This window comes from Micromys minutus (assembly GCF_963924665.1).
Source record: "Micromys minutus genome assembly, chromosome: 22".
Taxonomy (NCBI): Eukaryota; Metazoa; Chordata; class Mammalia; order Rodentia; family Muridae; genus Micromys; species Micromys minutus.
Genome location: NC_137957.1, coordinates 4,883,846 through 4,899,158, shown reverse-complemented (window position 1 = coordinate 4,899,158; position 15,313 = coordinate 4,883,846). Strand labels below are relative to the sequence as shown.

The window sequence follows — 15,313 nt, the reverse complement described above, 5'->3', positions numbered from 1 at the left end:
AAAAGCCTTCTCTTGGCATCAAAGATTATGAACATGGTTCTATGAACAAATGGGTAGAGAACATTCTCATTACCCTCAGGACACCTGTGTTGTAAATAATAGCCAGAAACTGGAAAGAACCTAGACGTGCTTCAAAAGATGAATGGATACAAAAATTGTTGTACATTAACACAAAGGAGTACTACTCAGCTATCAGATACAATGACTTAACCAAATTCTTAAGAAAATGGTTGCATCTAGAGAATATCATCCTGAGTGAGATAACCCAGTCACAAAAGAACAGACATAATATGCAGTCACTGATAGTGGGATGCTATCCCCAGAGGCTCGGACTGACCCAGAAACAACTCACAGACTGTGTGAAGTTCAAGAAAAAAGGAAACAGATAGAGGCTGAGCAACTGGTGAGTGGGAGACCTAGGCTGCAGGGGAGCAGAGAGATCTCTGCGGAGTGCACACGGAAAGTGCACACCCTACCTTGCCCAACCCTGCCTTGCCTGATCCAGCGATTCCGAACAGAAAATTAGAACTTCTGTTTCCACCCGGAGGTGACTTCAGGATGCAGAGCTAACCCCAGAGGCTTGCACTCCCCCAGAAACAACACACAGACTCTATGAAGTACAAGAAATAAAGAAAACAAAACAAAACAAAAAATATTTACAAAACAAAAAAACATTAACTATTTCCATGTTACATTTTGTTTTACTTTAGCTCATTGTAACTATTAAGTTTTCAAGGCATACAATCAAACCTTGAAAAAAATCAAGTACTGACTAAAACATACATTCATATAGTTTTATGTGAAAATTATGTTAAAATCTGAAAAAAGTACTGACAAAAATGTATAATTTTAAGCAAAAAATGTTTCAAATCTGTACATTTATCTTTGTTTTGTAAAATAAAGTTGTTTAAAAATAAGAAAAAGAAAAAAGGAAACATAACAAAACAAACAAAAAAAAAGACATTATGCTCAATCCTAACACACCAAGAAAACATTGATTAATTCCAGGTTACATCCTGTTTTACATGTACTTTTTGCTTATTGTAACTAGTAAGACCTTAATGCAGAGTATCAAACCTTAAAAAAAAAAAAAAAAAAGCACTAAAAAAATGTATTTGTATACATTTATGCAAAAATGTTTAAAATTTATTTTTTATCTTTGTTTTTTAAAATATAGTTAAAAAAGATAAATTTTATACTAAGAATTAAGTTTTCTGGAAAGAAATAAGAAGGAAAAAGTCACAGGGTGAAAAACCTTTGATACGTTTTTCAACAAACTCAAGCCAAATTTTAAAGAGAGTCTTAAATTTAATAATAAATAAAATCTGAAAATTTAAATTATTATAAAACAAGTTCGAGTAGTATGTATCTATTTTATAATATAAAAAGTTTAAAAGCTTCAAATATTTTATTTAATCTTTAAACTGAGGTTGAAAGATGCTTCAGTGTGATAAGAACACTTGTTGCTCTTGACGAAGCTCACATATTCTTGTAATTCTCATTCCAAGGGACCTAAATCCTCCATGAACATCTGCATGTACATGGCACATGCATAGACACTCAGGCACATACATGTAAATAAACAAATAAGTAAGTAAATAAGTACAGATAATAAACTGAGTATAATCAAGAAAATAGTATTATGTGCAATTTTCTGAGGTATCACCAGATTGATTTCCAGAGTGTTTGTATTAGTTTGCAACCCCACCAACAGTGGAGAAGGGTTCCTCTTTCTTCACAACCTCGCCAGCATCTGTTGTCATCTGAGTTTTGGATCTTGGCCAATCTGACTGGTGTGAGGTGGAATCTCAGGGTTGTTTTGATTTGCATTTCCCTGATGGCTAAGGATGTCGAGTATATCCTCAGATATTTCTCAGCCATTCGGTGTTCCTCAACTGAGAACGTTTTGTTTAGCTCTGTACCCCATTTTTAATAGGGTTATTTGATTGTCTGGTGTCTAGCTTTTTGAGTTCTTTGTATACCTTAGATATTAGGCCTCTATCTGATGTGGAGTTGGTAAAAATCTTCTCCCATTCTGTTGGCTGCCGTTTTGTTTTCTTGACAATGTCCTTAGCCTTACAGAAACTGTAATACTACCTGAAGACCCAGCTATTCCACTTCTGGGCATATACCCTAGAGACACCTTAGTATACAGCAAAGATATATGCTCCACAATGTTCATAGCAGCTCTATTTATAATAGCCAGAAGCTGGAAAGAACTCAGATGTCCTCAGATAAACAAACTTAAAGACCAAAATCACATGGTCATCTCACTAGATGCTGAGAAAGCATTCGACAAAATCCAACACCCCTTCATGTTAAAAGTCCTGGAAAGAACAGGAATCCAAGGCCCATATTTAAACATAATAAAAGCAATATACAGCAAACCAACAGCCAACATCAAACTTAATGGCGAGAAACTTGAAGCAATCCCACTAAAATCAGGGACTCGACAAGGCTGCCCACTCTCCCCCTACCTATTCAACATAGTACTGGAAGTCCTGGCTGGAGCAATTAGACAGCAAAAGGAGATCAAGGGGATACAAAGCGGAAAGGAAGAGATAAAAACATCACTCTTTGCCGATGACATTATAGTGTACTTGAGTGACCCCAAAAATTCCACCAGAGAACTCCTACAGCTGATAAACAAGTTCAGCAAAGTGGCCGGATACAAAATTAACTCAAACAAATCAGTAGCCTTCCTATACTCAAAGGACAAACATGTGGAGAAAGAAATTAGGGAAAAGGTACCCTTCACAATCTTCAAAAAAACTATGAAATACCTTGGTGTGACTCTAACTAAGCAAGTGAAGGACCTGTATGACAAGAACTTCAAACCTCTAAAGAAAGAAATTGAGGAGGATCTCAGAAAATGGAAAGATCTCCCATGCTCATGGATTGGAAAGATCAACATCTTAAAAATGGCCATCCTACCAAAAGCAATCTACAGATTCAATGCAATCCCCATCAAAATTCCAACCCAGTTCTTCATGGAATTGTAAAGATCAATGTGCAATTTCATATGGAATAACAAAAGACCTAGAATAGTGAAATCCATCCTCAACAACAAAAAAACATCTGCGGGAATCACTATCCCTGACCTCAAGCTATATTACAAGGCAATTGTGCTGAAAACTGCATGGTACTGGTACAGAAATAGGCAGGTGGATCAATGGAATAGAATAGAAGATCCAGAAATGAGCCCTCATGTATATGGTCACCTGATTTTTGACAAAGGAGCAGTAAACATTCAATGGAAAAAGGACAGCCTATTCAACAGATAGTGCTGGTCCAACTGACACTCAACATGCAAAAGAATTAAAGTAGACCCGTTCTTATCTCCTTGTACAAAGCTCAAGTGTAAGTGGATTACCTATAGTTTTTAAGCCAAGTTCATGGTGTTTTTACAAGGTAAACCCTGACAGAACATCTGTATTAAGTAATAATAGAATTTTAAGAAAAATGACAACATAAGTTTATGTAATAGGAGGCAAGGAAAATCCAGTGTCACTTTTGTGATAGTCCCACAAAAGACAGAAGTAGGATATCTGCCTATCAGGGCATTTTAGGACAATCCAAACTCATCAACATTCTCTAAAATATGTAGTCAATAATGTTCCATGTTGTCAGTGTTATATTAAACACACCAAGAAGCCATTTAAAACTGAAAGAATGTAAGAAGACATGACATTGGTATTAAATATCTTTTTCTAATATAGATCCTTTTCTTATAAAAAAGTTATTGGAAAAACTGGTGTAACTTAATAATAAAATGTCAGATTATATGATATAACATTGATTTTAATTATTACATATCTAGTTCTTCAATAAAGTGACTTTGCACTCAGTCTACCCATCTATAGAAAAAATATTTTTATAAGTTCAAAATTTGAAAAAAACAAAAATAGAAAATTTAAAATTTAAAGGAAAATTATACATTTTACAAATTCATAAAGCATACATATATAGTAGTCTGTTAAAAACACTAAAATAAACATTTTAAAAGGGGTGAATTTCACATACCACTAAACCTAGTGACCTGAGTTCAACCCATTGGTGGGAGAAGAAAATGAACTTCCAAAATGCCTCCCCCAGCCTTCATATATATGTCATGGAAAGTTTATTTCATCCATACACATACAAGCATACACTTAAATTATGTTCAATAAACAATTTTTTGAAAATGGATTTTTCTTCTCACACAATATATATTGATTACTATTTCCCCTCCCTTTACTCCTCCTGGTTTCTTACCACATCCTCTTCTATCTGGATCTACTTCTCTTCTGTCTTTCACTAGAAGAAACAGGTTTCTAATAAAATAAAATATTGTAAGTTAAAACAAAATTGACACGTCTGAATTGGACAAAACAAATAAATAGAAGGAAAAGAGTACAACAATCAGAAATGCAGTAGTGCTCACTCTCAGGAATCGAAAAAAGAAGAGTAAACTAGAAACCTTAATAAATATACAGAAGACCTGGTTCATGTTTATGTAGGTTTGTGCATTTTGCCTCAATCTCCATGAGTTCATATGAGTTTAGATAATGCTTATTTAGAATACCTAAACAAAAAATCAATGAAATCAAATTAAAGACCCAAACCTGACTCCACATACCTATAGAAACCTGATATTTGACATGAAAGCCAGAAATACACACTGGAAAATAGATGACATCTTCAACAAATGGTGTTTGTCAAACTACAACTGCATATAAAGAACCCAGAAGAGCTCTTTATGTATCACCTTACATAAAACTCAACTCAAAATGGATCAAAGACCTTATCATAAAATCAGATACACTGAACCTAATGAAAAAAAGTAAATGCATTGACCAGGAGACAATTTCCTGAACAGAACACAGATAGCAAATGCACTAAGACCAATAGTTAATAAATAAACCTCATGAAATAGAAGCCTTCACCCAGAAAAAGACACAAAATGTTAGCCTGTGGAATGGAAAGAGCTTTTTTAAATCAACTACACATTAGATAGAGGAATAATTTCCAAAATATATAAAGATTTCAAAAAATAAATATGAAGAATATTACTGACAATTAAAAATGAAATGCTGATCTAAACAGAGATCTCAGAAAAGTCCAAATTGCTGAGAAAGAAAACATGTTTTTATGTTGAATTTCCTTAACTATCAGATAAATGCAAATCTAAACTACTTTAAGATTTGATCTTACATCCATTAAATTGGCTAAGATCAATAAAACAAGTTACAGTACATTCTTGTAAGGATGTGGGGAAATAGGAACATTCATTCAATGCTGATGATGCTGAGAACATGTACTGACACCACAGAAACAAGTACAGAGATTCCTCAAGAAAACAGGAACCAATCTACTTCAAAACCCAGCTATGCCACATATACTTTTATCATAAAGGGCTGTTGGCCTTTGTCAAAGATGTTTTCTACATATAAGATGATCATGTTTTCATTCAGTTTGTTTATATGGACATACCAATTTATTTATGAATATAAATAAAAAAAAACCTCAATCCAATGTACTTGCAAATCAAATCCTTGAACACATCAAAAATATTATCCACCATGATCAAATAGGATTTATTACAAATAGGCAGTAGTGGTTCAACAAGAGTAAATAGTTTAAGCTTGTGTGTAATTTTCTTTTATTATCCGGTCTGTTTTGTTTTGGGTGTCATGATAATTGTAGCCTCATAATATGGCAATGTTCCTTCTGTTGTGAAACATTCTGTTATAAATAGTATCGACATTAACTCTTCTTTGAAAATTTGGTAGAATTCTGCTATGTCCTGGGGCTTTGTTTTGGTTGGAAGCCTTAACGACAGCCTTTATTTTCTTAGGTACCATAGTATGTATAAATTGCTTATCTGATCTTGTTTTAGCTTTGTTATATGAAATATATCAAGAAAATAATCCATTTCTTTAGATTTCCCAATATTTTGGAGTACTAGTTTTTTAAATTTGCCCTTATTATTCTCTGGGTTCTGATGGTGTCTGTTCTTTGCCCCCACTTTCATCTCTAATTTTCTACATTTTCATTGTGTATAGTCTCTCTCTCTCTCTCTCTCTCTCTCTCTCTCTCTCTCTCTCTCTCTCTCTCTCTCTCTCTCTCTCTTTCTTAGTTAACTAGGAATAGAATTTGTTAATCTTACGATTTTACTAAAAAAATCTCTTTGTTTCATTGGTTCTTTGTATTTTACACTTTATTTTATTAATTTTACTCCTTAGTTTTATTATTTTCTTACACTCTAGGTCTCTTGAGTACAGTTCTTTTATTTTATCTAGAGCTTTCAGGTTTGCTGTTAATTTACTATATGAGATATTGCCCCCATTTTAAAATTTAGTGCTATAAACTTTCCTTTAGAACTGCCTTCATTGTGTTTTATAAGTTTGGTATTTTGTATGTTTATCATCATTCAATTCTAGAGAATCTTTAATTTCTTTATTTCTATCTTGACCCATTTTTATTTTTATTTTTTAATTATTCACTTTACATCCTACACACTACCTTCCCACAGTTGTTCCCTCCAATTCCCTCCCCTTCTCTGAGCAGCTAGAGGACATATTGGGTAGCCTGCCATCCTCAAATATTAAGTCTTGGGGTTAGGCGCATCCTTTCCCACTGAGGCTATACAAGGCAGCCCAGCTAGAATCACATAAGCCAGGTACAGGTACCAGCTTTTGAGATAGCCCCCATTTCAATTGTTTGAGACCCACATAAAGACCAAGACTGCACATCTACTACCTATTCTTGAGGAAGCCTAGGTCCAGCCCATGTTTCTTCTTAGTATGGCAGTTCAGTCTGAGATGCTTAAGGGTCCAGGTGAGTTGATTCTGCTGGTCTTCCTATGTGGTTCCTATCTCCTTAGAGGTCACAGTCCTTTCCCCCTGTTGTTTCATAAGAGTCCCCAAGCTCCAATAATTGTTTGGCTGTAGGTCTCTGCATCTGTACAAGTCAGCTGCTAGTTGGAGTCTCTCAAAGGGCAGCAATTCTAGTCTCCTGACTTCAAGTATAAGTGGTATCAATAGAGTCAGGAATTAGTGCTTACCCACAGGATGTGTCTCAAGATGAGCAGGTTATTGGTTGGTCATTCTCACTCCTCCATCCCCTGTACATGCATTTCTTGTAGACAGGATAAATTTTGTGTTGAAAAGTTTGTGGATAGGTTGGAGTCCCTATCCCTCCATTGAGGTTCCTGCCTGGCTACACTGAGGTACCATTTCCCCAATGCTGTGAGTCACATCTAAAGACATTCCCATTTATTTTTGTGTGCTTCCCAGTTCAGTGTATCCTTGTACAGATGCCCCCTATATCCCTGCTCCCATCAGTTACAGACTTTCATTCATTCTCATTGCCATCTGACAATCCTTCCCATACCTCCTCACACCTGGTCCTGCACCCTTCCATTTCCCTCCCTATCCCCTCTCCCACACATTTTCATTCCTCCATCTGCCTCTTATGACTATTTTATTCCCCCTTCTGAGTGAGATTCAATCATCCTGATTTGTGTCTTCCTCCTTGTTTAGCTTCTTTGGGTCTGTGAACTATAACATAGTACCTGTATTTTTTAGCTTATATCTACTTATAAGTGAGTACATACCATGCTTATCTTTTGGGGACTGGGTTACCTTACTTAGGATGATAGTCGTAAGTTCTGTACATTTCTCTGCAAATGTCATAATATCTTGATTTTTAATAACTGAATAGTAATCCATTGTGTAGATGTACCTTATTTTCTGTGTCTACATGTAAATATGAAGTTAAACTAACACTATTTGTTTCAGGTGCTTTCTTTTTTTCTATTGCATGGTTTGGGCTTCTTTATCAAGAATCAAATATCCTTGGGTATTTGGGTTTATTTCTGGGTCTTTGATTACATTCCATTGATTAATATGTCAGTTTCTGTACCACTACTATGCAGTTTTTATCACTATTGCTCTGTATTACAGCATGAGGTCAGGGATGTTGATTTCTCCTGAAATTCTTTTATTATTCAGGTTTGTTTTGGCTATCCTGTTTTTTTTGTTTTGTTTTGTTTTGGGTTTTTTTTTTTTTTGTTTTTTTTTTTTTTGTTTTTTTGTTTTTGTTTTTTTTATGAAGTTGAGAATTGTTTTTCCCAGGCCTTGACTCAATTTTTTTATCTTGTGGTGTTTTCATGTATTAGAAAGTTTTTTGTTATTGCTGGGTTTTGGTGGTAGCCAGTTTTACTTCATGGTGATCTATAAGAGTTGTTTTTAAAAATATAAAGGTATGCTATAAATGAGCATAGCAGGTGTTTTTTCTTATTCTAGCAAGTTCCCCAATAATGACACAGACTATGATTTATCTTCAAGCTTTATCTCAATACCTAGGCAGTCAAATAATTTATCTTAACTTCCTAAACTACCTCCCAGCTAGCATCCTTATAATTCTTGCATCTAGGGCTCCCATTCTCCATCTGAACTCTCATGGCTTCTTCTTCATGTCTCATTCTTTCTTCTGGCTCAATCTACATGTCTGTCTATCTATCTATCTATCTATCTATCTATCTATCTATCTATCTATCATCTATCTATCATCCATCTATCTATCTATCATCTATCTATCTATCTATCTATCTATCTATCTATCTATCTATCTATCTATCTATATCTATAATCTATCTATCATTTCTCCTTTCCCTGGTAAAAGTTTTGCCCCATTCCCTCTTATGCCCAGCCACTAGGGGGTCAGCTTTTACTGATAAGAAAGAAAATAAATGGTAAAAATTGTTTATACAAACTTAAGAGAAAATATTCTTGATATAAGCATTATATGGAATGAAACAAAATATAAGGGCAGAGAAATCAGCATTTTAATAAAACAAAGATAATCTTTACACAATGATCAAAATCATTATGCCTACAAATGATCATCATATAAAACACAAAGTATTACTTCAATTTACTTCTATCTCTTGAGACTTGCTTCAAACTCAAGACTGCGACAGTTTTGGAGCAAGTTCTATGAGATGCTGAGGAGGTATATGACTATGCGTTTGAGTGAAATGTTCTGTAAGCATCTGTAAGTTACATTTAGTTTACAAAATCAGTTCGTTTTAGCATTTTTTTTCTGTTGAAATTTTGTCTGAGTAGCCTGTGTATTGATTGATGAGAGTAGGATATTGAAGCCATTCACTCTAAACATGCAAGGGTCAATATGGGATATAAGGTGAATTAGTGTTTCTAGTGTAAATGCTAAACATTGAAATGTTATCTTGATAGAGTTTTCGATGAGTATGAAGTATCCTTTCTTATCTATTCTGATTAGTTTTGGTATGCTATGTTTTTTTAGATATTAAAATGCCTATATCATCTTTTCTTCTAGGTCTATTTAATATTTTGTATTGCTCTCCAGATTTCTTCAGTCTAAGTTTAATTTATTGATTCTATTTTTATATTTAGGCCTTGAAATATTTCATTTATTCATTTCTATCTAAGGACCTTCATCATAATGCTATTTGAAGCAGTTTTTGATAGCTCTTGAAGGAGAAATTCTTAACTTACTATGGAAAAACAAAACACCAAGGAAAAACAACCCTGAACAATAAAAGAATTTCAGGAGGAATCAGCATCCTTGACCTCATGCTGTACTACTGAGAAATAGTGATAAAAGCTGCATACTGGTACAGAAACAAACATATTGATCAATGGAATCTAATAAAAGACCCAGAAATAAACCCACATACCCAAGGACATTTGATTTTTGATAAAGAAGACCAAACCATGCAATCGGAAAAAAAAATCTCAAACAAATAGTGTTAGTTTAACTTGCTATCTAGATGTAGAATAATGAAAATAGATTCATATTTATCACCCTACACAAAACTCAAGTTCATGTGGATAAAGTACCTTAATATAAAACAAATATACTAAATCTCACAGAAGAGAAAGAAAGAGACTTGAATGCATTGGTACAGGAGATAAATTCCTGAACAGAAAACCAATGGCTCAGTATCTAAGATCAGCAATTGATAAATGGGACTTCATGAAGCTTCAAAGCTTCTGTAAGGTAAAGAACACAATCAATAAAACAAATCCACAGCTCACAGATAGAGAAAAAATTTTCATCAACCCTACATTCAACAGAGTGCTAATATTTTTTTAATGTAAAAGAATTAGAAGTTAGATACCAACAATCCAAATAACCCAATTTAAAAAATAGGGTGTAGAATTGAACAGAGGATTCTCAACAGAGGAATCTCTAATAGACAAGATGCACTTAAAGAAATGTTGGAAGTCCTTAGTCATCAGGGAAATGCAAATAAAAACAATTCAGGTTGAATCTTATACCTATCAAATTCTAAGATCAAAAAGTCAAGAAATAGCTTATGCTGGCAAGGATATAGAGGCAGGAGATTACTTCTCCAGTGGTGGTACTGGAAGTACAAACTTGTACAACCACTTTGAAAATCAATTTACTTTTTCCCCAGTAAAGTGGGAATAGTCTACATCAATGCCCAGCTATACCTGGACATATACCAAAAGATGCTACATCTCAAAAAGACACTTGTTCAACTATATACTTGAGACCTATCCCATGGTCAAGCACCAATCCATAACACTATTAATGATACTCTGTTATGCTTTCAGACAGGATCATGTAGTCTTCTGATTGGCTTAACCCAGAAGCTGACTCAGACATATACAGACACCCACAAGCAAACAGTGTGTGGAGTTTGGGGACTCTTATGGAAGAATAGTCAGAAAGATTGTGGGCCCAAAACAACTAGGAAATCCACGGAAAGACCAACAGAGTCAATGAACACAAACTCTTGGGGTTCCAGGAGTCAAAACCACAAACCAAAAAACATAAAGAGGATTGACATAGATTTTTCCCTCATATGTAGCAGATGAGCAGCTTGACCTTAATGTGGGTCCTGAACAATTGAAATGGAGACTATCCCAAAGGCTGATTCCTGTATTTGGGATATGCTGCACTAACTGGGAAGCCTGGCCTGACCTCAGTGGGAAAAAAATACCAATCCTAAGAGAAACTTATAGTGCCAAGGTTTGGGAAAAATGCAGGGGACCGATACCCACTCAGAGAAGAGGAGGATGGGGGAAAGAATGAAGGAGGGGCTTACTGGAAGAGGGCCAGTGAACAAGATATAAAGTAAATAAGAAAAAAATTAATTAATTAAATTTTTTTAAAAAATGGGATGTATGTGCCAAAAAAACAGACTATACTAATATAATTCATTTCATTATATCAGACCTTTGTTAAATGCAGCACTAGACACGATATTACTAATATATATATAAACAATAAAATGTAAATTTCTAGTAAAAAGTATACAGCACTAGCACATTTAAGAAAACCAAAGTAGCATAATTCAATATTTAAATTCACAAAATTAAAGCTAACAAGATAAAAAAAATTAAGAAAATAAAACAATTATAGACCATAAATTGGTGGATACAGATAAGATTCATATGTAGAGTATATGCATTCATTTTAGTTCTATTATATATTTGAATATATTAGAGGGAAACAAAACAAAAAATATGTAACAACTTGATGCATTAACATAAGATATATTAAAAATAAATATAAAACTTAAAAAAGTTTACACTAAACCTCTTGGCTTGGTTAGGGGAGAAATAAGGATTAATATTGCTAAAATATAATTAAAAGGTATGCATATTGGAAGGCATTGAAATATTCAAATTATTGTGAAAAATACTTTCTGTAATATCATAAAAATGTTTTCAAATTTGAAGGAAATGCATAACTTTAATTTACATATAAAATTTTGAAATAAGAAATACAAATATAATTTAAGTAAACAACTATCAGTGATAATGACCATGAAAATTTATTAGGACAGCTGTGGCACGATATTTTTTAACCAATTCAATGTATATTTACTTTTGTTGTAATGCATTTTACTGTAGTTTTTACATGTAATACCCCAGCTATAAAACGATAGGTACATAGCAGAAACAATGAAAATGTATATTGACTTTTACATTTATCATAAAAAGATGTATAAATCAATAAAAATAAAATTTGACCTCCAAAACATGGAGATGTTTTTGATTAAACTATTCCATAAATGATTGATAATGTTACTTTTAGTTGATTTACAGTTTGGAAAAACCTGAAAGTCAATGCCAGAGTATTTTTCTCACCAATGTCTTCTTCAAAGCATTTTTTACCTCTGTATTCCTTAAGCTGTAAATCAGAGGATTCAACATTGGGATGATAAGTGTGTAGAATACAGCTACAATCTTGCTTTTCTCTGGTGAGGAGATGGACCCGGGCTGGGCATACATGAAGAACACCGTTCCATAGAATAAACTCACCACTGCTATATGAGAGCCACAGGTAGAGAAGGTCTTACTCCTGCCATGGGTGGAGGGAATCTTCAGGACAGTGGAAAGGATGTAGGCATAGGAAACCAGAATGATGGTTATGGTGGAGAGGATGATGAGAGCGGAGAGAATAAACAACACAATTTCATTCACAAAGGTGTCAACACATGAGATCTTGATGAGAGCTGGGACATCACAGAAAAAGTGGTCCAGCCTGTTTTCTCCACAGAAACGCAAGCTGAAGGTGAATCCTGTTTGCACCATGGAGTTAATGCATCCACAGATATAGGAGCCAGCCACCAAACGAATACAAGCTGGCTGAGACATATGGACTGTGTACAGAAAAGGTGAGCAAATGGCTGAGAAGCGGTCATAGGCCATCACAGCCAGAAAAAAACCCTCTGTTCCAACAAAAAGAGCAAAGAAAAAGAACTGTGTGGCACATTCATTATATGAAATTTTCTTTTCCTTGGAGAAAAGGGTAGCTAGAGTTTTAGGTGCAATGACTGTGGAATAGCAGAGATCTAAAAAGGATAAATTTTGGAGAAAAAAATACATTGGTGTATGAAGTCTGGAGTCTATTTTAATAACAGTTAACATGCTGATGTTTCCCAATATAATGACTAGATAGATAAGCAGAAACAGTAAGAATAAGGGAACCTGTGCTTCTGGAGATGTCGAGAATCCCAGCAGAATAAAGTCAGTCGGCTCAGTATCATTCCTGTTCTGCTCCAGTTTCATAACTGAGACCTATATGAAAAAATAAATCACAGAGCAGTGTGGTCAACTTGTGGTTGCTGTTGGGGGAGGGAGAATGCCATTTTAAATAGGTATATTTTTGAGATTTTTATTTAGCTTAGCCAATATACTACCAAAAATTAAGCTGTGCATCAGCTCTAAGATAATATGCCCTGATAGAAAGTCATACATTTGATTGGAAGACACCTAAAAATGTTTGAGATGCTTTCCAAAGTTTCAGTAATTAAAATCCATCTCTATCTGATGAGAACTTCTTGGTAGTGTGTGTGTGTGTGTGTGTGTGTGTGTGTGTGTGTGTGTGTGTGTGTGTTCTCAAATAAAATTCCTTTATTAGTGATAATAAGAACCCCAAGAAGGAACTCCAATTTTTCTAGTATTATCTGGAGATCATTAAAGGATTCCCCAAAATTTCTAGTAACAATAGAGTGTAGCAAAATACTGTTTCTGAGACCAAAAAAATTATTTAATGCCAGAAATACTGTGGCAGGGTTCAAAAGTAGGGGAGGTTTCAAACCACTTGGAAAGCAAGCAAGCCCACTCTAAGCTATTTGGGAAAGTGAAAAGTAGAAAATATCTTGCATTATGAAGAACAGTGGAGATCCAGAGACACAGGCATGGTGAGACTGGACTGTGAGTAGCCAGGAAACAAGTCTGGGTCAAGCACCCGGAAATTATGCCGCCCCCCCCACCGATTGGTTCAAGGGAGCTGGAAGTTAGCCTTAGGAAGTTTGATTCCAACCAGAGGGCCTGTGCCTACAGAACAGGCAATCAGGCCATCAGCCACCAGGAATAGCGGAGATGCAGGGACACAAAACAGGTACAGGGGAGAGACAAAAGCCATTCACTGACAACAAGATCACATATAATAACAGACAACAAGATAATAAGAGGAAAGCAAAAGAACTTACTCCAGGGAAACCAAGGCACTCTGGCAACACCAGAACCCAGTTCTCCCATCACAGCAAACAGCAAAATGCCAACACTCCAGAAAAAGAAGACTCAGACCAGAAATCATACCTCAAGATGATGATAAAGATCCTTAAGCAAAAATGGGAGGAAAAGCATAAAGAAATAGAAGCTTTTAAAGAGGAAAAAAGAAAAATACTCAAAGAAATCAAAGAACTAGAGGAAAACAGAACCAAAGAGATGAAGAAATTGAAGAAAGAATTTAAAATGGAAATTGAAACAATAAAGAACTCAAAGAGAAAACCCTAGAGGTAGAAAACCTAAACAAAAATAAAGTCAGGAGTCAGAGATGAAAGCATCTCCAACAGACTACAAGAGAAGGAGAAGAGAATCTCGGGAGTCAAAGAAAGCATAGACAAAACAGCCAGAGAAGAAGCAAAAGCCAAAGAGCTCCTAACCCAAAATGTCCAGGAGATCAGGACACAATGAGAAGAAGAAACCTAATAATAATAAGAATAGATGAGGGCAAAGAACATCAACTAAGAGGAAAAGCAAATATCTTCAAAAATTATAGAAGAAAACTTTCCTACCCTAAAGAATGAGATGAACATGAGCATAAAAAAAAAAACCTACAGAACTCCAAATAGAGTGGACTAGAAAGGAAATTCCTCCAGACACATAATAGTCAAAACACCAAATGCCCAAAGCAAAGAAAGAATACCAACAGCAGTAAGGGGGAAAGGTCAGGTAATATATAAAGGCAGATGAATCAGAATTACACTCGACTTCTCAACAGAGATTATGAAAGATTGAAGATCCTAGACAGACATTATGCAGATCCTAAAGAACACACGTGTCAACCCAAGATGCTATACCCAGCAAAACTCTCAATCAGCATAGATGGAGAGACCAAGAAATTCCAAGACAAAACTAAATTTACACAGTATCTGACAACACACCCAGCACTACAACGAAATATAGGTGGAAAACCAAATAATAGGAGGGAAAATAGAACCTAGTAAAAACAAGAAAATACCTAAGCAAGAAAGCCAAAAGAAGAAAAAACCATGGGCACAATTTTACCTCCAAAAGCAAAAATACCAAGGAAGAGCAACCACTATTCCTTAATATCTGTTAACATAAATGGACTCAATTTCCCAATAAAATGATATAGGCTATCAAACTGGATACATAAACAGGATCCAGCATTTTGCTGCATACAGGAAACTCATCTCAGAAACAAAGACAGAAACTATCTCAGAGTAAAATTTTGGGAAAAAAACTTCCAAGCTAACAGACCCAAGAACCAAGCTGGA

General features: G+C 34.8%; 1 protein-coding gene across 1 annotated transcript; it reads right to left on the bottom strand.

The window, feature by feature from the left end:
- Window positions 1-12,125: 12,125 nt before the first annotated feature.
- Window positions 12,126-13,073, bottom strand: LOC308434721 (olfactory receptor 9S13-like; the record flags this gene model as incomplete). The annotated part of the gene is made up of 1 exon (XM_080935113.1): window positions 12,126-13,073. The coding sequence occupies one exon, from the start codon at window positions 13,071-13,073 to the stop codon at window positions 12,126-12,128; it is 948 nt and encodes a 315-aa protein (XP_080791239.1).
- Between the last annotated feature and the right edge of the window lie 2,240 nt (window positions 13,074-15,313).